This window comes from Trachypithecus francoisi, unplaced genomic scaffold (genome assembly GCF_009764315.1).
Source record: "Trachypithecus francoisi isolate TF-2019V2 unplaced genomic scaffold, Tfra_2.0 Lachesis_group2, whole genome shotgun sequence".
Lineage (NCBI taxonomy): Eukaryota > Metazoa > Chordata > Mammalia > Primates > Cercopithecidae > Trachypithecus > Trachypithecus francoisi.
Window position 1 is genome coordinate 151991639 of NW_022681465.1, and position 25316 is coordinate 152016954.

The 25316-nt window shown below is 46.0% G+C and overlaps 2 protein-coding genes across 4 annotated transcripts in view; one reads left to right on the forward strand and one right to left on the reverse strand.

The window, feature by feature from the left end:
• The window catches only part of PFDN1 (prefoldin subunit 1), a 60043-nt gene extending 40147 nt beyond the window's left edge, over positions 1-19896 (forward strand). The window contains exons 4-5 of one of the 2 annotated variants that reach the window (XM_033181014.1): positions 1794-1877; positions 18902-19896. In XM_033181014.1, coding sequence (XP_033036905.1) covers positions 1794-1877; positions 18902-18985 — 168 coding nt within the window. In that variant the 3' untranslated portion in view covers positions 18986-19896. The remainder of the gene's footprint in view (positions 1-1793; positions 1878-18901) is intronic. The other variant, XM_033181015.1, reaches the window with a different exon arrangement.
• Positions 19897-21261: 1365 nt separating this feature from the next.
• CYSTM1 (cysteine rich transmembrane module containing 1) overlaps positions 21262-25316 on the reverse strand; it is a 67950-nt gene continuing 63895 nt past the window's right edge. For both annotated transcript variants that reach the window (XM_033181021.1, XM_033181019.1), the window contains exon 3: positions 21262-21737. In XM_033181021.1, the coding sequence (XP_033036912.1) occupies positions 21631-21737 (107 nt within the window). In that variant the 3' untranslated portion in view covers positions 21262-21630. The remainder of the gene's footprint in view (positions 21738-25316) is intronic.

The following is a 25316-nucleotide window of genomic DNA, read 5'->3' on the forward strand; positions in this document are numbered from 1 at the left end:
ACTTCAGTCTCCTCAGTAGCTGAGACTATAGGCGCAGGCTACCATGCTCAGATAATTAATTTTTTTTTTTTTTTGTAAAGACAGAGTCTCCCCGTGTTGCCCAGGCTGGTCGCGAACTTGGCCTTGAGCAGTCCTCCCACTTCCGCCTCCGAAAGTGTTGGGATTACAGGCATGACCCACCACGCCTAGTCCCCTCTGTGAGATCCAAATATGTACTAAGAAAAGCTCCAACCTTTAGAATATTTTTTAAGTTCATCTTTAAGATTCCTAGTAAGCAAAAGATACAGCTTGTCTTTGCTCTGATATGCACAGCATAATGCCTTGGCATGGTAATTAAGAACTCTGGAATTAGATGAATATGAATTTGAACCCTGACTGCCACTTAATATCATCTTGAATAAATGACATACTTACTGTTTGGTATGGTTTGGATGTTTGTCTCCTCCAAATCTCATGTAGAAATGTGATCCCCAGTGTTGGAGGTGGGGCCTGGTGGGAGATGATTGGATCATGAGGGCAGATCCCTCATGAATGGCATAGCACAATCCCCTTGGTGATGAGTGAGTTCTCAGTTCACTCAAAATCTGGTTGTTTAAATGGCTGGGACCTCCCACTCACTCTCTTTTGCCTCATTTTCACCATGTGACATACTGGCTTGCCATCACCTTCTACCATGATTGTAAGCCTTCTGAGGCCCTCACCAGACACTGAGCAGATGTTGGTACTATACCTGTACAGCCTGTGGAACCATGAGCCAATTAAACTTCTTTTCTTTATAAATTACCCAGTGTCAGGTATTCCTTTACAGTAATGCAAAAATGGACTGATACAGTGTTTTTAAGCCTAAATACACTCGTCTGTAAAATGGCAAAAGAAAGTGTTAGGATGGAGGGAGACAATAAGTAACTTTTATTTCCTGCCCAAGAGTGGAACCAATTGAAAGATGGATATAAAAATTCCATCTTTTTGTATATTTTACCTTTACTATTAATAAAGATTAGGTTGAAGAATGTGGCTTAGGAATGCAGCAGTCATGGGTTTTTAATATTGATCCAGATTTAGGCATACAGATAGATGAACTTACCCTACAAATCTCTGTAAGTGTAGGACAACCACAGGTCTTTCTCTGCAGAGGCAGGCAGAGCCTGTCTGTTAAACTTACAAGAGGCTTCTGCAAACAAGCAGCTTCTGGCAGAGTAGAAGGGGACGAGCCCCTTTGTTTCTTCTTCCAAACAAGCCAGTCAGAAAAGCCACCAGTCTTCCCTGGACTAGATGGAGGAGGCCAGGACTCTAACTAATGAAAGCTGGAGGTGAGGATAAACACTTACCCCTTATGAAAGGTACCTGCCTCGTAACATAATACAGATCACTTAGTACTGTGCCCGACACAGTAAATACTTAATGCAGGATTTTATTATTTGCATCTGGTGGATGCTCAGCAGCTGTTTACTGATTGAGCATATTGCCACCAAGTGCTTATAAGATAAAAGGTGTTTTTTTCTTTTAATTTGGAAAATAATGTATGAAAGCGAATTTAACAAACACCTGTGCATTTATCATTTAGCATTAACAAATGGTAGCATTTTGTAATATTTACGTTTTTGGCTTTTTTTTTTTACACAAATAATGCTAATCAAATTGAGGTCGTCTGTGTTCCCTCCCACACCATCCCCAGTCTCATTACCACTCACCAGAAGCAACAACTATCAAGAATTTGGTCTGTATCTTTTCATTCCATGTTTCATATGCATCCTGTATTCAATAAGTAACACCGTGTTGTTTATATCTCTCAGCACCTTGCTTTTTTCATTCCATATGAAGCACAAACATTGCCATTCGTAGGGCTGGTCGGTGGACTCACTGTCAAGTGCCAGCAGGTCAGTTCGATCTGCTGCTCTTATTTTCTAATAGCCATGGATTCTGTGTGAAGCCATCTCATGAACTTGGTGGCCTCTGCCCGTGATTTAGAAATGGAGATCACATGTTCTTCATGGAGCCAGAACCAGAATCAGTCAGGGAAAGAGAGGGACATCAGAGTGGTAACCTGGAATTCCAGGTTCTAAACTCCAAACCCTGTAACATTCACTTTTACTCTGAAAGAAATGGGGATTCCTTATGCCGTAGTTGGATACTCTGAGTAGCTAGGCATTCCAAAATTTGTGGTCCTTTTCTTATAAAATGATAACCCCCTGAATACCAGCTCTGAGTGAAGAGATAAGTGGCTTCTAAGTGGCCTGGCATCTGGAAATTGAAGGAAGGGCAAAAGGAAAACCACCCTTTGAGTCATGTTTGCAAAGAGAAGTATGCCAAGGGCTCTTTTATTACTCTAGTGTCATTAAAAGTATAATTGGTGTTATGTCAGCTATTAGATCAGAGCTATTAGCATATTAAATTCTCTCTGTTTACCCCAGTTCTATGGTAACTTAGTGGGTGTGGAGTTGGGGACAAGTGGCAGCTGGGCGCCTGTGACGTTTGGTCTATAGAGTGATTTCATCATGATCTGAGCCCTGTATCACCCTGGATGGAGAAGTGTCACTGGATGATGTGGACCTGATCTCTCAATACCCCTCAGAACACCCAGAGCTATGAGCAAAGATCCTGGGTTGCTTGTCTTACCTAGAAGTTTAACTTTGAAGGACAGCATTTTCTTGGGTGATATTGACAGGTGTAACTGTGAATTTCCTTTTCTCTTTCTTAGTGAAAAGACAGCCGAGGGTTTTGGAAAGCTTTACAAATAGTCCTTTGATATTGGAGTGTATTTGTAGTTCTCCAATTCTGCCCTCTGCTGACCCAGACAGATCAGCCGAGGAGGTGCCTATGAGTCATGCAGCTGTGCTTGCCGTGGCTTTGAGCTCTTGCTTGTTTTCACTGTCTCCAGGTCCTTTTATGGGTTTCCGGTTGCCATATCTCTATTTTTTTAGTTGTATAAATATGTTACTCGATTGGAAAGTAGTGATGTGATCACATAAAAGTTTACTCTTGTTTATCCATTGGCTCTACCACAGTACCTTATTAACTCATTAAATGCTTAGTACTTTTGCTTACAGCATTAAAGTTAATTTTTAACAATTAATATGGCAGTTTATTTTACCCCAACCAATTTGTGTGAGTAAATTTTTGGTGGAGTACAGACTGATTTGCTGGTAAAAGTCATTACTTGCCATGCCTATTTTCAGACACAGAGATTTAATGTCCTGTCTTTTTTTTTTAATGTCCTTTCTTTCTTTTTTTTTTTTGAGATTCAGTCTTACTCTGTCATCCAGGCTGGAGTGCAGTGGTGTGATCTCGGCTCATTGCAACCTCCGCCTCCTGGGTTCAAGCGATTCACCTGCTTTAGCCTCCTGAGTAGCTGGGATTACAGTCGTGCACCACCAGGCCCAGCTAATTTTTGTATTTTTAGTGGAGGTGGGGTTTCACCATGTTGGCCAGGCTGGTCTCCAACTCCTGACCTCAAGTGATCTGCCTGCCTCGGCCTCCCAAAGTCCTGGAATTATAGGCATGAGCCACTGTTCCCGGCCAGTGTCCTGTCTTTTCCCCTTGTGGTGCAGCATTTTGAGAAGAAAAGGAGATATATATATATATCTCACTTTAAAATATATATATACCTCACTTTAAAATATATATATATATTTTATATATATATATATATTAAAAAATATATATATTTTATATATTAAAATATATATATATTTTATATATATATTTTTAAAAATATATATATATTTTATATATATTTTTAAAATATATATATATTTTATATATATATTAAAATATATATATATTTTAAAGTGAGGTAAAATTCACATAACATAAAATTCACAATGTTGTATAATCATCACCACTGTCTAACTCTAGAACATTTTTATTGCCCCCAAAAGAAACTTACCTAATTAAGCAGTGAGACTGCCCATTCCTTCAGTACCTGGCAACCATGAATCTGTTTTCTATCTGTCTCTGCAGATTTGCCTGTTTTGGATGTTTATAAATGGATCATCTAGTGTGTGGCTTTCTGTGTCTGGCTTCTTTCACCCTTAGCTTAATGTCTGAAGGTTCATTCATGTTATAGCATGTATCAGTACTTCTCTCATTTTTATGTCTGAATACTATTCCATTATATGGATATACCACATTTTGTTTATCCATTTATCAGTTGATGGACATTTAGGTTGTTTCCACTTTTTGGCTGTTGTAAATAATGCTGCTATGAACATTTTGTTTGTATGTCAGAGTGGAATAGCTGGTTCATATGGTAATTTTATGTTTTAACTGGAGTAACTGCCAAACTTTTCTGTAGCAGCTGCCTGATTTTACACCACCAGCAATATATGAGGGTTCCAGTTTCTCCACATCTTTGCCAACACTTGTTGTTTTCTCTCTTTTTTTTAAATTTTATTTTTTGTTTTTACATTTTTAGTAGAGACGTAGGTCTCGCTGTGTTGCCCAGGCTGGTTTCAAACTCCTGAGCTCAAGTGATCCTCCCATGTTGGCCTTCCAAAGTGCTGGGATTACAGGTGTGCAACGCTGCATCTGGCCGGTTTTTTATTATAGCCATCCTAGTTGATATAGTCTATCATTGTGATTTTTAAAATTTGCATTTTTGTAGTGATAATAATGTTGAACAGCTTTTCATGTGCTTTTTGGCCAATGATATGTCTTATTTGAGGAAATATCTGCACAAATCCTTTGCTCATTTTAAAATTGGGTTGTCTTCGTTGTTGTTGAGTTGAAAGAAAATAGGAATTCTGGAGTTGAAAGAAAATAGGAATTGCTTGGAGCAGAGAGCAGGATCAGGATTGACTTTAGGCTCTAGCCACACATACCTGCATGTTAATCTTAATGTCAATTACAACTTCACTTCCAAGAATGCAAGGTGTCACCCTTACTTCCTCTCTTAGCAGGCACACCCTTATTCACCTACTCCTTTACCATGCCTACAGCCCAAACTCCACTGTAAACACTGTTGATTTGATCCTCTTGCTCCTGTAAGACTGGGACAAACTAAAGACAAACTGAAATATTGGGACTTACTGTTTTTTGTTGTTGTTTTTGCTCATTTGGAAGACTTGTAGAATTTTAACAGTTCCTCTACTCCGTCTTATTGAAGAGCACTTGACTTTTTGATGTTGGTAAAACAGAAGAAAAGTAATGTATATTGGAAAACTGTAATCGTTTCCTTGGGCATAATTATATTGATGCTTCTACAACCCTTGTGTTGGACCTACACAAAACCCAATGTCTCATTGAAGATAGGAGTTAATATTATTTGTCCTGACACCGCATTACATGTTCTTGAGGCTCACCTGTAACAGTTAAAATGTCTGCTAGTTTGCCTTCATGGAGTTAGGGTCAGGTCTCAACTTTTTAAAGTTGCAAGATATCCTACAGGCCACTTGATGTAGCGCTCCCCTTTCTAGCCCCCAACCATTTCTGACGTGTTGTCACTCTTCCTATTTGAACGTATCCAACGATTTTTAGTGACCTCATTCTTTTTCCTGAACTACTCTCCTTTTGGTTTCTGTGATACACATTTCCCTCCTTTTTAGTATTATTTACTGGTTCCTCCTCTTCGTTCCAGTCTTAAAATGTTGAATTTCTTCAAGGCTGAGTCCTGTGTTCTTTACCTAGGAATTTCATCCGTTCTCACGACTTCAAGTACCACCTCTATGCAAAATTATATCCCTAGCCTAGATTTCTTCCATGAACTCCAGAGCCAATCTAGTTTTTCACATCTCATTTGGATGTCTCACAGGTACCTTAAACCCACTATGTCCAAAACAAAGCTCAGAATCTTCCCTTCCAAACCAGGTCCTCCTCCTGCATTTCTTCTCTCAGTGAAAGGCAGCACCCTTGAGCCAGTGTGCAAGCCCCAAGTGGGCATCCTGGGAGTCATTCCTGACGTCCTCCTCTCCAGCTTCTGACGTCTAATGAAGGTTATAATGAAGGGCATGGTGAAGTCCTCTTGTTGATTTTCCTCCCAAATATTTCAAAAATCTACTGCTCTTCATCTCCATTGTCACCACTAAGATACTGTCATCTCTTTCCAAGATAATTGCAGTGGTCTCCTAACAGGTTTCCAACATTCACATGTGTATTCTCTAATCCAATGCTTCCCAGGCTTTTTTTTTACAGTACAGCTCTCAGAAAATTGTATTTGCACAATTCACTGGGGTAACCGGACAAAGGTGCTCAAAGCTGGAGGCAACTGCCCCAAAGGGGGTTTTGGCTGCCCGGGACCCACCCAGCCACTCCAGGGACTGAGGGATCAATATCTTGGGCACATCTGTTACCCATTCATGACTCATAGGACATTTTGTGGGAAGCTCTGTTCTCATTCATTCACTATGCTTCAGCTGAGATTGTTTTCAATAGAAATTTGACTTTTGCTCTCCCACTTAAAACCCAGTGGTGTTCCATTGACTTCAAGATAAATTCCAAAACTTGAATATGGCTTAAGACCCCACATGATCCGACTCAGCCTCACCAGCCTCATCTCTGTATTCTCATCCTTTCTCTCTCTGTGCTTCAGTCTCCCTGGTTGACATTCAGTTCTCCCAACTTGCCATGCTCCATTTATCTGGAATTATTCTCTCCCCACTCTCACCTCTCCTCTTGTTAATTCTTGCTCATCCTTCAGAGCTGAGTTCTCGAGTCCCTCTGTGAGTTCCTTGATTCCATCAGATGTTTCCTCCATCGAAGACCGTGCTTTCCCTCAGATCCCTTGTTACAGTGGTAGCTCAATGTCTGTGTGGCCTGCAACAGTATAATCTCCAGGGATCAGTGTGTACTTTGTTCGCTGCTCTACTGTTGGTGCTCTTTGGAGTGCTGAGTGCCCAATACGTGTTAGATGAATTATGTGCCAGTTCTTGGTGCTAGGGTTATAGCATTTATCAAATCAGACATGATGCCTACTCTTTGGAGCTTATGGTGAGATACAGACAATAAACAAACAAGAAACCATCATGTAGTAAGGGTGATGTTTTAGAGAGTTACTGGAGACCTCCTTTAGTGAATAATTGGGGAAGGGCTTTCTGAGAAAGTGAAATTTCAGCTAAGATGTGAATGAAAAGAAGCAGACAGCCACATAAAAGTACCTCAAGGAAGAGCATTCCAGTTGGAGGTCACAGAGAAATATTACACAGAGAGATAGATATTCCTGTCTTAAGACAGAAATAAGTCTGCTGGAGCTGTTTAAGCAAGTGAAAGGGGGGACAGAGTAGTAATGAAGTGGAGGGGTTGGCAGGAGGGAGGCCATGTGGAGCCTGATTGCCTCGGTTAAAGAGTCTGGCTTGTTTTCTAAGTGTGAGGTGAAACCATTAGAGGCTTTTTTTTTTTTTTTTTGAGATGGAGTTTTGCTCTTGTTGCCCAGGTTGGAGTGCAGTGGTGTGATCTCGGCTCACTGCAACCTCTACCTCCCGGGCTCAAGCGATTCTTCTGCCTCAGCCTCCTGAGTAGCTGGGATTACAGGCATGTGCCACCATGCCCAGCTAATTTTTTTAATTTTTAGTAGAGATGGGGTTTCATCATGTTGGCCAAGCTGGTCTCAAACTCCTGACCTTAGGTGATCTGCCTGTCTCAACCTTCCAAAGTGCAGGGATTACAGGCGTGAGCCACCATGCTTGGCCCATTAGAGGCTTTTTGAGCAGAGGCTAACTTGATTCGGTATGAGAGTGTCCACGACACACCTCCAGGTGACACTAGGAGAGTGTCCACGACACACCTCCTAGTCCAAGATGATGGAGGCTTGGACTAGGATGGGGCAGTGGCGCTAGACAGAAAGAATAGTAGAGATTGGGAATGTATTTGGAAGTAAGCTAGTAAGATTTGCTGATGGATTGGATGGAAGGCGTGGGGTTTGAGGAAAAGAAAAAGATCAGGGATGTGCTGTGTAGGGTCATTCTTGAAAAACAGCTCTCTTTTTTTTTTTGTGGCCTTTTTGTTTTTTACGTTCAGCAGTTGGGTCGAGTGCCATTCACTGAGATGGGGAAGTCAGGGAGGGGTAGGGGTGGGGGTGACTATAAATCACTTGTGTTTGTTTTAAACATGTTCAAGTCTGGGTTTGACATCCAAGAGGATATGTTTTATAAATAATTGGATATGTTAAATCTGGTATTAAGGGGAGATAGCGTTGGAGATACAGATTTGGAGTCAAACATTATAATGTTTAAAGCTATGAGATGAGAGTATTGGGTTTTTTTTGTTGTTGTTGTTTTTTGAGACGGAGTCTTGCTCTGTCACCCACGCTGGAATACAGTGGCTTGATCTCAGCTCACTGCAACATCAGCCTCCTGGGTTCAAGCGATTCTCATGCCTCCGCCTCCCGAGTAGCTGCGACTACAGGCATGTGCCACCACATCTGGCTAATTTTTGTATTTTTAGTAGAGACGGGGTTTCTCCATGTTGGCCATGCTGGTCTCGAACTCCTGACCTCAGGTGATTCGCCCACCTCAGCCTCCCAAAGTGTTGGGATTACAGGCGTGAGCCACCACACCTGGCTGAAATGAGAGTTTCTAAGAAGTAGTGCAGATGGGTAGAAGAGGAGGAGTTCCAGGACAGCTTCTTGTGAAATGCAGCATTCGGAAGCTGAGCAGAGGAGGGGTAGTCAGCAAAGGAGAACTTAGAAAGAGTAGCCAGTTATGTCGGAGGAGAATAGAAGTGTGGTGTCATGAAAGCTAGGAGGAGAAAGTGTTCCAAGAACTGTGTTGAACACTGTTGAGAGGTTAAGATGACAGAGAAGCACCCATAGAGATCACTGGACTTGAATCATAGCCAGTTCATTAGAGGAGGCAGAAGTGTGATTGGAGAGGTCTGAGGAGCAGATAGGAGGGAAGGCAGGGGAGGCAGCTGCCTCAAAAAACTGATTCAAGAAGTTTTGTAGAAAAGAGGCAGTACTTACAGAGGACTGAGCGATAAAGAAAGGGTTTTTTAATGATTTGCCTCACCAAGAAGGATCTTGCAGAGAAAGAAATAGAAGATTAAGAAGAAAGGAAGGTTAATAGTAAGAGTGAAGTTTCTGAGAAGGTATGTGGGGACGAAATCATTGTCTAAGTGGAAGGGTTGTGTGTTTTTGTTTTGTTTTGAGACAGGGCCTTGCTCTGTCATCTAGGCTCGAGTGCGCTGGCGTGATCACGGCTCACTGCAGTCTCAACCTCCTGGACTCAAGTGATCCTCCTGCCTTAGCCTTCTGAGTAGCTAGGGCTACAGACATGCACCACCATGCCCAGCTGATTTTTTTTTTTTTATTTTTGTAGAGATGGGTCTCGCTATATAGATAGGGTCTCGCCAATAGGTCGGTGATATTCTCGGCCAGGGTTCCGTAAATTACAGCCCAAGGGCCAGCTGGTCTCAAACTCCTTCCCTCAAGTGATCCTCCCACCTCAGCCTTGCAAAGTGCAGGGTTGTATTTTGATTCCTTTAAAAACACAGTACAGGCATGCTATCAATTTTAACAGAGAAAGAAGCGACTATACATACAGGTGTAGGTCGATTAGTAGATTTGGTAGCAGGAAGATAGAGTTCTCATCAGATTTATTTTCTCAGCTGAGGAGAGGAGGGAGCATAGGAGATTTGAGGAGACAAGACAAAGCATGAAATAGTTATTTTGGAGAGCAGACAATGAACATATAAAGGAAGTTTAATAGAATTTCCATAGTGCCCATTTGGGATTCATGGCCCTGAATTTAAACTGAGACCATTTAGCACAATTTAGCATTTTCCTCCAGCAACATGCAGCCACTCAGGTGACGCACGGAGTGGGTAGATGGTTGAATTTAATCTGGGTTGGCATTTTCCCAGGTAAGTGCAACAGAGGGAGAGAGGGACATAGGTGAAAGGGTATTTATAAGGAGAATAAATATAAATGATGGACTATGTAAGCAAAGCTGAGTAGGAAGGGAAAAGCCCATGGAAGCATAATGGATAATGAACAACTTGTTGCATGACAAGGTTGAAGAAATGCTGGAGCGAGAGTATCAGAAGTGACCTGGAAGAATATGAGGTAGGGGTGGTGAAATGGACACTTCAGAGGTGTGCAGCTTCTGGTGTTGACAAGACCTAGGACATGACCATGGACTGGGTGACTGAGGTGGGGTAACCATAAATTTGTGAAGAGAGGAGGCTGTGCTATTGGGTGAGTCATCTGCATTCTTTTGAAGTCATCTTGAATGGTACTGCAGTGGTGGAGAGGGAGACAGGGAGCCACTGATGATGAGGGATAGTGCCCAGGATACTGGAAGATTGCAGCAACAAGGAGCAGGGTGGTTAAGCATGATGCCGTGAGCTTCAAGGACCAGGGTTTGTGAAGGATGAAGGAGGGGAAATGATTTGGCAGTGAGCTGAATGAATGGATGGAAGGATGGACAGATGGAAATGCAGGCTTTTATTAGGCAGCTTTCAGTGAAAGTTAAAAATCTCTAACTGCTGGACTCAGTCCTACCTTTTAAAGAGCTACCCTTTAAAGCTCCATCTTTTTAAGGAACAGACACTGGCAAACCACCGCCTGCCCCGTCCAGCTCACTGCCTGTTTCTGTGCTTTCGAAACATAGCTGTGCCCATTCATCTGCACCACACCCATTTGTTTACACATTGTCTGACTGCTTTTGTGCTACAGTGGCAGAGCTGAGTAGTTGTAACAGAGATAACCCCACAGTGAAAGCCTAAAATATTTATTATCTGGCTCTTAAAAGTTTGCTGACTCCTGATTTAGAACAAAAAGTTTGAGTCTCAAACTTCAGTGTGCGTCACAGCTGCCTGGGAGGGCTTGTGAAAATACAGATTGGCAGACTCCATCCCCAGGGTTTCTGGTTCAGTGGGTCTGGGTCGGGGCATAAGAATATGCACTTCTAATAAGTTTGCAGGTGATCCCAATGCTGCTGGGAGAGGACTGCACTTGGAGAACCATTGCTTTTGATAGTTAAGGTAGTGATAGATTCCTTCTTCCCTTTATCTTCTCTGAACCACCTACTTCAGCTGCCCATCACTTGACCCCATTGCTTGACCCCGTTGCTTGACCCCATTGCTTGACATGATTTGCTGGCTTGTCATCATCCCTTTTACACCTGGTGCCTGCAGATGGTAGTGGTTCTTTGGCTGAGGCTTGATCAGCACCATATGCATTGGGACAGTTGCCGCTCCTGGCTCTGTGCTTCACTCTGAGCTTTGTATCTGGTCTTTCCCAGGTTATCTGGTAGGCTGGGCTTTCTCTGGGACTCACATGAAGCTGATGTGTTAGGGAGGGCAGCAGTAGGTAGAACTCACCTAAACCTCAGGGGATCGAGCGGCTAAACACGGTTGTTTGAAGAAGAATTTTTTCCCCTCGTGTATATCTGCTGTAAAGTGCTTGAGTGGTGTAGGGGTTCGTCTTGGCAGACTGAATTGGGGGTGCTAGCCAGCATGTGATCATAGGTGGGGTTTGGGAGTCTGACCCCATATGGTAGCAGTGTCAGTCTGTCGGCAGGTAAAAGCACACCTGGGAGGAAAACACGTCAGCGCTTAGCTGAAGTACGTCTTTTTCCCTGTCCTTCAGCAGAAGGACCTCTGAAGGGGTTTTTTTTTTTCTTTTCTTTTCTTTTCTCTTCTATTCATTCCCTCTTTCTGTCTCTCTCAGCTCTTTCTTTTCTTCCTTTCCTTTCCTTTCCCTTCCTTTCTTTTCTTTTCTTTTCTTTGTTTTTCTGAAGGATATTTCTAAAGTAGTATCTAGAAGATGCAGGGACAGTAACTCTTTCCGAGATTTGTCTTTGTTCTCCTGCTCCATGCCTAAGATTGCTTTATCTTTCTTTGATTTGTGTCCCAGCGGTGTAGCTCAGTGGTTATCATATCACCTAGCTGTGTCCTCTGGTGAAGTGGATGCACCCAGATGAGTTTACAAGTGGGCGTGTCCGTGGACCGCTTAGACCTGTCTCTCAGGTGTCAGATTTTGCCTGCCTCTGTTGGCACTCCTCACCCATCCAGGCTGGTGGCTCAGGGCACATGTGCCCTTAGGGCTCTGCCCTGCCCCACCTGCTCCAGCTGTGCCCATGCTGTCCCTTTTTCCATCCTGACTTCTCTGATTGTGTCCTCTCATTGCCTTTTTTCTGTTTTTGTCTTGTTTCTCCTGCCTTCCCTTGTCCCCCATCAAGACATGACTCTTCAGCCCTCCGTGAGTTCTTGGCCTCTTGCCAAACATACCATATTGTGGGCAGCTGGTACCCTCTGACCATTTTACAGATCTGCTAATGAGCGAACACGAGAATTAGTGAGGCTTTGGGTTTTTAATTTGGAAGTCATGGTAGAGACAGCAAAAAGATGGCCATTGCCTTCAGTTTTTTTGATTAATAGTAGAGCTTGAAGTCGGCGGTGGTCTCCAGGAGCTGGAAGCTGTGAATTTTACACAAGGGAGAAGTATGTGACCAAGGCAGGTCACACTCAGGGTCAGAAACCATGACTCCCAGCAGAGGGTCTCTGAGGACTCAGCTCTCACAGAAGATCAGGAGCAGAAGGGAACTTAAGTCTGCCTTGTCTATTGCCTCCAAAGCCTGGATTGGAGGGCAGGAGATGAGCCAGCAGGGCTATTTTTATTGAGACAAAAGTACATATCCATACACATCCATGGTATGTCTCCCCTCTCTCTTGAGCTCCATTTTAATCTGTTTTGTTTGTTTAGTCTTTAAGGCAAGAGTTCATTTGAAGAAAGTGTCGTGTGGCTAAAGTAAAAATGGGAGTAGGGTGGGGGGGGGGGCAGGATCGCACTGGTATTGCCCAAATCCTCATCTTACAAATGGGAAAATAGAGGAACAGAGAGGAGAAAGGCCTTTTCTATACCCCAAGGCAGGACAAACAGGAAAGAAAGAAAAAATAATAATAATAATTTAGAGAAGGAGAGCTGGAGACAAAGTTCCTAAGAAAAGAAAAAAGTCTATAGTGATAGCGTCACAAGATGCATTACCTCAGGAGTCTATTTGAGAGATTGTGTCATGTCAGAAAAGTTCTAGGGACTGGAGCCTCTTTCCTTGGTAAGAGGATGAGAACGAAACACCAGCCCCTCAGTCTGACTCCTGGAAAAAAGAACCTCAGGCCGATGAGCAATAACTCCAACAATGTCATTTCCCTGGCCGTGCTGAGCCCCACAGGAAATCTCAGAGTTTGTCATCACGACAAGGGCCCACAAGAATGTCGCTGCACCCAGAGCTTTGTGGTTTGATTGCCACTAGAGACTTTACTGGTGAAAGCATTCTGAGGGAAGTTGCTCAGCAAGACAGAAAGATGCTGTAGTGAGGAGAGCAGATGCCCTCCCAGGACTGCTGGTAGTAAGTGTGGTTTTCAAATGTCGCTCCTAGCAGCCCTGAGGCTGACATCAGATAGAGCAGTTCCTCAAGGATTTCAGAGTCCAGGACATGGGAAATTGGGGTGGTTTGTTTTTTAGTTTTGCAAGTTGACCTGATATAAAGCATAAAGGCCTGTTAGGGCCTGTTCTGTTTGTGGAAGCAAGGCCAGATCCAAAGCCCTCATTGGGATCTGTGACATTTGAGTTTTATTATTTATTTATTTTATTATAAATCAATAATTTGTAATTGTATAAATTTATGGGGTAAAAGTATTATGATTTATAAATATAATGTGGGCTGGGTGCAGTAGTTCACACCTGTAATCCCAGCACTTTGGGAGGCTGAGGCAGGCGAATCATTTGAGGTCAGGAGTTCAAGACCAGCCTGGCCAACATGGTGAAACCCCCGTCTCTACTAAAGATACAAAAATTAGCTGGGTGTGGTGGTGCTCACCTGTAATCCTAAGCTACTTGGGAGGCTGAGATGGGAGAATTGCTTAAACCCGGGAGGTGGAGTTTGCAGTGAGCCTAGATCATGCCACTGCACTCTACTTTGGGCAACAGAGCAAGACCCTGTTTCAGAAAAATAAATAAAAATAAATATAATGTAGAATTATTAAATCAAGCTAGTTAACATATTCATTACCTCAAATACTTGACATTGTTTGTAGTGATAGGTTGGAGTTTTAAATCTGTGTATATCCAGGGGCAGGGGTGATAGGGCAATGCCGAAAGCCAAAAACCACCTTGAAGGAAAATGGTCAGTTTCTGCCTTTGCTTCCTCTGGTGGGTGTTTCTTGATTATTCAGGTTGGAAGGGAAAACTGGAAAGTGTGTGTACATCAGTAAGGCTTCATTTCCCACACTAAAGCACTTTATTCAACAAGCATCGAGTTCCTATTATGTACCAGCCATTCTTCTAGACAGCAGGACTGTATCAGGTGACAGAACGAAGTCCTGCCCTTGTGGACTTTTCCTTCTCATAGGGAAGCCAGACAGTTTCTGCTTCCCGTGGTGGAAAGAGATCTGGAGAAGAGTCAAGGTGAGGAGAATAGGGAGTATTGGGCAGCATGTACTCAAGAAGGCCTGGCATATAAGGTGACATTTGAGAAAGGCCTGAAGGAAGTGAGGGGATGAGTAATGTGAATATCTGGTGAAGAGAACTTCTACATGGAGAGCATAGCAAAGGGCAAAGGCCAGGCAGGAACATACCTGGTGGATTGGAGGAGCAGCACGGGAAGCCCGTGTGGCTGGAGCTGAAGGAGTGACGGGGAAGAGTTGCTGGAGATGAGGTCGGAGACTTAGCATGGCTTCTTGGAAGCTGAAAAGTACTGTGGTGTGAGGAGTTGTTTCTCCCTAAAGTCTTTGTTGAAATCCTAACTCCTGAGGTGATGGTGTTAGGAGGTGTGGCCATTTGGGAGGTGAGGAGGTCATGAGGGCAGAGCCCTTTAAATGGGGTTTGTACCCTTACCCAAGGGCACAGCACCGCACTGGAAATGAAGGATGCCCCTGCTGTGTTGTGCATAGGGTTTGTTTGCCCCCTGGCAGGTCTCTTATTGAAATTTGGTACCCCCAGACCCCCCCCCCCCCGCAAAAAAAATTTGATCCCCAGTGTTGAAGGTGGGGCCTGGTGGGAGATGTTTGGATTGTGGGGGCGGGTTTCTTGTGTATGGCTTGGTGCCATTCTCATGGGAGTGAGTGAGTTCTCATGCTTAGTTTCTTCAGTGACTGGCTGTTGAAAAGAGCCTGGCACCTCCTCTCTCTCGTTTCCTCTCTGGCCACATGATTTCTGCACAGGCGGCTCCCCTTCGCCTTCCACCACGAGTGCAAGCAGCCAGAGACCCTCCCCAGAAGCAGATGCTGCACCATGCTTGTATAGCCCGCAGAACTGTGGGCCAAATAAACCTCTTTTCTTCATAAATTCCCCAGCCTCAGGTATTCCTTTAGAGCAACACAAACAGACAAAGACACCCCTGGAGACAGAGGCCTCCCAAGGTTCTTCTGTACTCACAGGACCAATCCTGCCATGCCTCTGACCACACTGAATTGCAGAGGCCTGGGTAACTGCCCTTAAAACTTTATAAGCTAGGGTCATACTTATCCCCAAATAATTATGGTAGAACTGACGTGTGGTGGCATCCCTCATTTCAGGTATTGTGGTTTTCTACTTGCCACGAATTGGTGGCTTCAAACAACAGAAATGTATTCTCTCACAGTCCTGAAGGCCAGGAGCCCAACAAATGCAAGGGCTGCAGGGCATGCTCCCTCTGAAGGGTGGAGGGGAGAGTCCGCCCTCACATCTTCCAGCTTCTGGTGGCTGCCCACAGTACCTGGCATTCCTTTGCTGGTAGTTGCGTTACCCCGTCCCCACCTCGGTCAGCACAGGGTTCTCCCTCTGCGTGTGTCCCTGTCTTCACAGCGCCTTGTTTGGACGCTAATGATTGGATTCAGGGCCCACCCTAATGTAATATGATCTCATCTTAATTTAGTTACATCTGCAAAGATTGTCTTTCCAAATTACCAGAGATTAGAACTTCAGCATCTCTTTTTGTCAAATTCAGTTCAACCCACAACAGGTGCCTTGTTCTGGGTTTGACTTTGATGAGAGTCTTTCTGGGCTTAAATATGCTTGGGGACTGAGACAGGAATTATTGAAATACAGTTAGAAAGGTCCACTATGTTAGGGATTTTTTTTTTTTTTTAAAGACATGTCTATTACATTTATTTAAACTAATTAAAAATTTAAAGATGAAGGCAGCACCGCGGCACATGCCTCTAAGGCAAGAGGGTTACTTGAGCCCAGGAGTTTGAGGCCAGCCTGGGCAACATGACCCCATCTCTAGAAACAAAATAAGAATACAGATAGATACGTTAATTTGCATCATTGTTTGGAAACTTGAAGACTTTAGGATATGCAGTGGTAAAATTCATGAAAGTGTTAGAAGACAGAAATTTTACAGAAGAAGGAATTTTTAAAGCTGAGAGGTACAGCCTGAGTTTGGCTGGGGAACCTGGGTGGGAGGGCAGAAGAGCTCTTGCTGATGTTCCAAGTTTATAGTTTTCAGCAAGTTGGCAGAGATTGAATGCAACAGACCAGCGTCCCTGGGCCCTGGCTGACTTTTGTAGGGGGAGAAGCAGGCTTATTCCAGTTACCTTTCCCCACATTCACATAGGTTCCACAGGGTGCCCACGTGGTATATGGCACTGAGCTGTTGCTCCCCTCTGTGTGACACCCAGTGAACATATATTCTTTAGTGTGTGTCAGGGCTTACTAGTATTTGCCTTTTTTTCAGCTCACCACAGTTAAAGTCTAAGTTTATTGGCGTGGCACGGTGGCTCACGCCTGTAATCCCAACACTTTGGGAGGCCGAGGCAGGCAGATCACGAGGTCAGGAGTTTGAGACCCGCTTGGCTAACATAGTGAAACCCCATCTCTACTAAAAATACAAAAAATTAGCTGGCGTGGTGGTGTGTGCCTGTAATCCCAGCTACTTGGGAGGCTGAGGCAGGAGAATCGTGTGAACCTGGGAGGTGGAGGTTGCAGTGAGCCGAGATGGTGCCATTGCACTCCAGCCTGGGCAACAATGTGAGATTCTGTCTCAAAAAGACTTGTTTATCAAAGGAAGTTTAAGTTCCCACTCTGATATCACAGTGATAGGACTGTATTTGGCTTAGCAATGTAATTAAAATTCCTTAGCAACAGTATACATTTGCAGGCATTGAATTGAATTGTTATCACAGTCACCATGAGTTGGAGTTTTGCTCTTGTTGCCCAGGCTGGAGTGCGATGGCACGGTCTTGGCACACTGTAGTCTCTGCCTCCCGGGTTCAAGTGATTTTCCTGCCTCAGCCCCCGAGTAACTGGGATTATGGGTGCCCATCACCACACCCATCTAATTTTTTGTAGAGACAGGGTTTTGCCATGTTGGCCAAACTGGTCTCAAACTCCTGGCCTCAGGTGATCTGCCTGCCTGGGCCTCCCAAAGTGCTGAGATTATAGGCGTGAGCCACTGTGTCTGGTCACCATGAGTTTTTATGGAGCTCCTGTTGTGTCGCAAAGAATTGTGGGCAACTTAGACAGATGGGAGATGAGTAAAGAGGGTTCTTTCTAGCATTAAGGGAATTTGAAGCAAGGAGAGGACAGACAGGAATCAGAGGTTCACGGAAGAACTGATAAAGATTTGTGTATGCCACATTTGGCTTCTGTAGGAGGAAGCCTCTATATGTATCATTTAATAAATAGCTAGGCGCGGTGACTTACGCCTGTAATGCCAGCACTTTGGGAGACCGAGGAGGGAGGATTGCTTGGGTCCAGGAGTTTGAGATCAGCCTGGGCAATACGAAAAATAAAAAATTTAAGTTTCTCATTTCTACAAAAAAAAAAAAAAAAAGCCAGGCGTGGTGGTGCACACCTATAGTCCCAGTGTACCTAGAGTCCCAGCTACTTGGGCTGAGGTGGGAGGTAGAGGCTACAGTGAGTCGTAATTGCACCATTGCACTCTGAGCTGAGACCTTGTCTCAAAAATAAATAAAACATACAAACAAACAACTAACTGGACGGAGAGCTCACCTGTCCTCCGCCCTAACCTCTCCATGCTTCCCTGAGTCCTGTGGGCACTTTAGTGGGTGGAACAGAATCAACAGGTGCTTGGGTGAAGGGGGTTGAGGTGAGAGAAGGGCCTGGGCTGCCTGGTGACTGCATTACTGGTTCCAGTGTGGCTCAGTCACATGTGCCCTGGGAGGTGATAATTTTGAGTATTCCTTTAGGACATGAATAATACTCCTCAAAAAGGGAGGCTTCATTTCATGTCTGTTAACTGGGAATACAGCCACAACTATGTCTTCAGGGCAAGGTCCAGTGGTAAAACCACCATACTTCTGGGGTGAGCACAGGGCAAATAATGTACAGACATCATTTCCTTTGACTAATCTTTGTAATCCTGGCTCCTGAAAGTAGTGAAAGTTCTTTGTCTAAGCCATGATTTTTAATTTAGGACCCAGATGGGGTAGAAGGTAAGCCTCCAAAAGGTCTGCTTACCTCAGTGTGTCAGTGTCCTGGATTCCTGGCAGGCAGCAGTCTCATTAGAAAAGCAGATTGCCTCCTGACTCACCCCCTCAGTGCAATGCGAGACAGCCCCACAGCCCTCACAGCAGCCCATATTCCTGCTGGACAGGGCAGAGCATGCACTGTCCATTTTATAGCTGCAGTGGCTACAGACGCCTGGCCCAGGCCATGGAAAACCTTGAGAGGAGATAGTCTGTTACGGACAGGAGCTTTGTCCTGGAATTTCCTGGTCTTTGTCTGTCTGGGATAACTTCGTGTACCGAGACGCCTGTTTTTAGAGTCTGCTTCCTTCTGGGGGAAGAGTGCTACTGCCTATCTTCCACAGAGCACTTTTGCTTCCTGTACCAAAGCCATCTCCTCCCTGTTGCCTGCCCATGATCACCCATGGTTCGGAGGTGGGGAGAGCACTGTGGGCAGGTGTGTGTACCTGGCTCACAGTATGCTCCTGGAAGTCACCCGTCACAAAGGAAAAGCCATAACCATTGGACGACCAGCCCGGCCCATTCACTCTGGTCCTAACCTTTGTCTCTCATATTGCAGCAGAAAAAGTCCTACCTGGAGCGGAGCGTTAAGGAAGCTGAGGACAACATCCGGGAGATGCTGATGGCACGAAGGGCCCAGTAGGGAGCCTCTCGGGGAAGCTCTTCCTCCTGCCCCTCCCATTCCTGGTGGGGGCAGAGGAGTCTCTGCAGGGAAACTTCAGCTTCTCTTCTGCCCGGATGGACACTTTATCTGGATGACCTAGCAACGTCACATTTTCTGCGTCACCCTGAGCCCCATTTGCTCCCAAGCCCTGGAGTTTTTACCCTGACTTTGCCTGCCACCTCTGCCCAGGACACTCTTCCCTCTCCGGGTGTGTGAACTCCCAGGAGAGGGAAGATGGGAACCAGGGCAAGATAGGAAGCTCTGCCTGGGCTTTCCACTAGGCATGCCAGCCAGACCAATAAAAAGCGTCTGTCCCACTCTGCTAAGCCTGCTTTTCTTCAGCAGAGGGATGGAACAGAGGGTGAGAGAGGCAGTGGCCATCTCCACCTCAGCTCCTGCTCCCTCTGCATCGGAGCCCTTCCTTTCTTGGGGGATGGGCTCTTGCCCTCTTCTCTTTTCCCTTCCTGTACCTTTGACTAACCCCTCAGCTTCCGGGCCTGCATGTAGTAGACAGAAGAGGAAGAAAGAACAGACGTTCACAGCTGAATCTCAGTGAACAGAATAGCAGTCCCTGGATGGCAGTCTGCCTAAAGATTCCTTTCCCTGCCTTCTCCCATACATTCCAAAAGGAAGTTTGACAGTCAGCAGCACCTCCAAGACTGTCTCCTTTTGGCCAGTATCATAAGATGAACGCTGTAATCCTGAGGCCTCTTAGAGGCTGAGGGGCAATGGTGTGCTCCAGCTGGCTCATCCCAGCCCAGGTGGGCCAGTTATTCAATTTTCAAGAATTTTGTTGCAAGCCAGTTGTTAAACACAGCCATTATAATTATGTAAATTGCAAATTATGTTAAAAACAAGGACAATAAATATTCAAAATGCATCCCTAATTATATTACTACATTTGACCATGATCTGTGCTCTATCTGTGCACTGGCTGTGATCTGTGAGGTTGGCTCTGTTGGCCCAGCTCCAATGAGTGTGATCTGTGAGGTTGGCCCAGCTCCAGTCAGTGACATCACATTGGTAACTTGAAATCAGCCATGGCATGGTGGGAACACATACACCACAGAAATAAGACATAGGACATGCTACAAAACATGGCTGGTTTTTTTTTTCCTTTTTTCTTAAAGAGAGCACATCCACTGAGATTCAGCTGTGAACGTCTGTTCTTTCTTCCTCTTCTGTCTACTACATGCAGGCCCGGAAGCTGAGGGGTTAGTCAAAGGTACAGGAAGGGAAAAGAGAAGAGGGCAAGAGCCCATCCCCCAAGAAAGGAAGGGCTCCGATGCAGAGGGAGCAGGAGCTGAGGTGGAGCACATCCACTGCTTTATCAGCACACCCACTGCTTCGGAGGGAAGGCAGAGTCAACAGGGAGCTGTCAGCTGCAGCTGGCTGGGCCCGGGCGGGCCAGCTGATGGAGGAAAATCAGACTTGCTGCTATGGCAGCCCAGCGCCACCCTGTGGCCAAAGATGAGATGAGTGGCACGGTTGACTAATTGGGGAGAGGGGTGGGAGGGGACAGCCAGAAGGGAAAAACCTCGGCCTGTAATCCCAGAACTTTAGTAGGCCGAGGCAGGCAGATCAGCTGAGGTTGGGAGTTCACAACCAGTTTGACCAACATGGAGAAACCCCGTCTCTACTAAAAATACAAAATTAGCTGGGCCTGGTGGTGCATGCTTGTAATCCTAGCTACTCGGGAGACTGAGGCAGGAGAACTGCTTGAACCCAGGAGGGGAGGTTGTGGGCAGCCGAGATCGCGCCATTGCACTCCAGCCTGGGCAACAAGAGCAAAACTCCATCTCAAAAAAAAAAAAGGCAAACCTCAGACCTCTTGTCTGGCCCCATGTAACTGTAGGTTCCTGGGTTTCCAGAGAGCAGGCCTGGAAGCCACTCCAGGGGCAGCCCCTGGTTACCAAAAGGCCCTTTCCTAGGCTCTGGGTAAAGGTAGGTGCAAGTTGTGGTTGCAAACGCTCCTCTCTCAGCCTATCTCTGAGTGGGACTAGGGGGAAAGTAGCTTGGCTAGGAGCCTATGACCCGGCTAGAGGACACCTGGCCTCAGAACTGGCCTTCCTTGTAGCACCCACACTGTTTGCATCACCACCAGAATAAAAAGGTAGCTTGGCTGCTGGTCATATATTGGATGGTGGCCACCAGTTGAGATACCCACATTTTATAAGCCTTAGCGAGCAGAGTCCAGGAGACAAGCACAGACTCCAGGTAGCGTAGCTTAGACCTGGAATCATTTAGAAAGACAGTTGAGCTTTGGACAAATTTATTGAAACATACAGGCTGTTAGCAGATAAATCATTCCATGGTGTGTTACACATTTGGCCACTACCTTGAATGTATAATTTAAAAATTATAAATTTTTCACAACTAAGCCTTTGGCCAAAAAAATCATTTAGCACATCTTTAAAGATCAATAAGAAATGGATTTTGGACATTAAAAAGATCAAGCCACTGAATTAAACAGTAGCAACCCCCACTAATCTAGAATCCCATAGTGCCGAAGGTAGAGGTGTCTGTGCAAAGCTAGTCACTTGTTACAGCAATCAGAAGAGACGGGGGCAGGCACACCTGTCAGAAGTGGCAGCAGAGCTGGCATGACAGGACAGCTAGGCTGGTCAGGTGAGCATGTCCCAGAGACAGCAGCAACAGAGAGCAGTCCAGCAGGCTGTGAGGCAGGTGGATGGTCCCAGCTCATCTCTTCTTTGGTCTTCTACCACATACACTGGAGGGAGATGAGGGAAGAGGGTGAGAATGGACTGGTGCAAACCCCAGGCCCTGCAAAGTTAGCCTCCCAGGACCACAGGAAGGCTACAGCAGGGGGAAGCTATTGAGCAGACTGGCAAAACCGTGCTCCTGCCATTGCTGCTGCTGAATGGAAGGCGGGTGGCTCAGCTCAGGTGCTTTCTCCCTCCTGCCACTCCAGACCCAGGACGCCCTCACCCTCACAGGGACAAGTACTAGAGAACTTGCAGAATGGCCGCATGCCAAGGCAACCAGAGTTGGCCAACCCTACTTTGTAAACCAGGTAGCATGTCGTCCCCCCGCAGGGGAACTGGGGGTCATTTCTTGGGATACAGCTGACCCATCACCCAAGAGTAACAGAGGAAAGGGAATTAAAATCTTTTAAAAGGGGGCTTTAAACACTCAAAGAATTATAAAGGGAATTAAAATCTCCTTTTAAAAGGGGGCTTTAAACACTCAAAGAATTACCAAGAGCCCTGGTTTTTCATTCCTGGGCAATACACAATTTCAGAATGTGCCCCCAACCTCTATACCTTGACATAAATGATGAAAGAAGGCAGGGATGAAAACCTGGCTGAGTGGGTGGGTGGCTGGAGCCTGTGTGGTGTCTTCCTGAGCCTAACATGCTCACTTTTCCTCCAAATGTAGTTGGAAACCTGAGCCCTGTCATGGCTAAGTGGTCTATCAAGAGATCTGAGTGCTAAACAAATCCATAGGTCAAGAAGGACCCCAACTACCCACTACTTGTCAGCTGATGTGCGGCATTAGCTTCTCTTCCCGTAAGAACATATTTTAAATGGCTGCTAGTCAATCTGTGGCCACTTAAAATCTCAAAACAACCACTGTCATCAAATTCATAAGCAGTAAGCATTTCACTTTTCCAAAGTTCAGGAATGCATGAATCTTATCAATTAAACCAGTTCTTTGGGGGTTTTCTTTCAGTTTTCTTGTTTTGTATCTGTTTTCAGACCCCTCTCTTGGCAGCACCTCTCCCTGGAGCCTGGTGTCATCGCTATTACAGAGCATGCTGAGTGGGTTGGTAGGGAGATTTTCCAGGTCCTCCCATTGTATCAGCTGCCCTCTGCACGGACATTGTTCCTTTTCCTTCTTCTGTGGCACAGGTTTAATCCCAGTCTACTTTCATTTGGCCCCACTCAGCAGCACAGGTCTGGGTTTAAACGCCCTTCACCAGGAAAGCCTGCTCAGAAGGAGAGGATGAATGGCTCATTTATTCCAAGTCCTCCTAAGGTCAAGTACCTGATTTTGTCTTCACAGCAACTTTGAGGTAGATACTACCATCATTCCCACTTCACAGGCAAGGAATTAGAGGCTTAGAGAGGTTAGGTCTCTCGTTCAAGCACACGCGATAAGGCAGAGGCAAGGGCAGGATCCGAACCCAGGCCTTTATGGCTCTAAAGCCTCTGGCAAGCCAGGCTTGCTCAGGCCCAACTGGGATAGAAAAGGGATCAGAAAGAGAACAGAGGTGACTGGGCTACAACAAAGTCCTCTCTAACATCCAGTCAGAGCCTACCCCACCCACTAAAGCCTGGTCACCCCAGGCCCTGGGGTCACTGCAGCAGGAAAGCCCCAGGCAGAGTGTCCCTTCCATCTGCCTGGATGGCCTGCCCACCCCAGGATCCTGCATGGGCAGCTCTGGACAGGGAAATGAATACAATGGTGCAAATCCACTTGAATAACCCCTTCCCTGTGCTCTCCCTGTCACAGGATTGGCTCGCCTGCCCCTGGGACAGAAAGCCCCCTGCCAGCTCTAGAAATAGCCTGCTTGATTCATGTGCAGGCCATCCCTGGGCTTCAGGCCAGAAACTCAGCTGGAGGCTGGCTGCAGTGGGAGGGGCCCCACAGGCTCTCTTTTTTTTTTTTTTTTTGAGACGGAGTCTCGCTCTGTCGCCCAGGCTGGAGTGCTGTGGCCGGATCTCGGCTCACTGCAAGCTCCGCCTCCCGGGTTCACGCCATTCTCCTGCCTCAGCCTCCCGAGCAGCTGGGACTACAGGCGCCCACCACCTCGCCCGGCTAGTTTTTTTGTATTTTTTAGTAGAGACGGGGTTTCACCGTGTTAGCCAGGATGGTCTCGATCTCCTGACCTCGTGATCCACCCGACTCGGCCTCCCAAAGTGCTGGGATTACAGGCTTGAGCCACCAGGCTCTCTTAAGTTACGATTTATTGAGGTATTCACGAGTGCCAGGCCCTGTGCTGAGGGCTTTCTGGACATGGGGCCACTCAGTCTTCATGACCGCCGTATGGGGCGCAGGCATCAGGACATCAGTCAGTCTCCTCACTGCTTCCCCTTCTCCCCAGCCTCCAGGGACAGGGCTGAGGTGGTGGTCATGCCTTTCTCACCTGTCCGAGTCCCTGAACCTTAGGCAGCTTAGCTGGGGAAACAAAAATGTCCTAGTCTTGCTTGCTCCACCTTTTTCCTCCAGTTTAATCAGGTTCGTCCTTGCCAGGGCTTTCACATAACATACTTGGAAACGTGGGGAACTAGGGACTTTGAACTCGTTACTCCCAGGCAGTGCTGACAGAGGTTAGAGACAGCAGCAACAAAACGGAGGACTTCAAACCAGAGGGCTGTGATAGCCATGGCAGGGGCGTTGAGTGCCCACACATACCTTAGAAACCCGAGTCACTTATTTCCTGGAGCACCAAGTTTCCCAAAAGCCTTAGGACCTTTTCACCTTAGGTGAGGACAGAATCTCTGCTTCTGGGCTGTTGGGAGGATGGGCAATGGGAAGTAGTGCGGGTCTGGAGGTGGGAGTGACCTGCGTTTTCCTTGCTTCAGTCACCCAAAGCAGGGATGACTAGCGCAGGAGAAACTCCTAAGGTAGGCCTCACAGTTCTTCAGAGCACCTGCGGTGGGGCCCAGAAATTTTACAACGGCATCTTCTAGATGCAGGGTCCAGGGTACTGCATCTCCAGAAGGTGCACTGAGCTGCACAGCCTAGTCTCTGCCCCAGGATCCCCACCCACCCGACAGCCTCACTGTTCCTGGCCTTCTGCTCTGCTACCATCCCTGTCGCTCCCCCACTTCCCAATGGGGAATTCTGCCTGAGAACTCATGCACTATCCTGGCTGGCACCCCATGCTGCCTGGGTCCTGGGCCACTCAGTACTTGAAGCTCAGGGCCCCCTGTGCACTAAGGCTTAGCTGGCAGTGCGAGTCACCCAGCAGGAGCTGTGGCAGAGGTGGCCCCAACCCAGGTGTTCCACACCCAGAGATGGGCCATCCTGGCAACTGCCTCCTCTACAGCCAAGCAGAAGACAAAAAGCGGGCAGAACTATGGTTACGTAAGATGTTAAACCGTTTACAGAAACTACCATCTCGGCAACTCTTCTCTCAACTTCTGTAAATGGAATGCTATTTAAAAATATAAACCTTTTTAAAAAGAAGGATAAAAGGGAGAGGGGTCAAAAGAGCAATGTGGGGGCTGGGATGGTAACAGGCACCACCTTTCCAGGCACGTTGGTAGCAGTCAATGCTCAACCTGGGAAGAGGTTCTGGTGCCCACTGTGGCTGCTCAGATTGAGCTGCTTCTTGGAGATC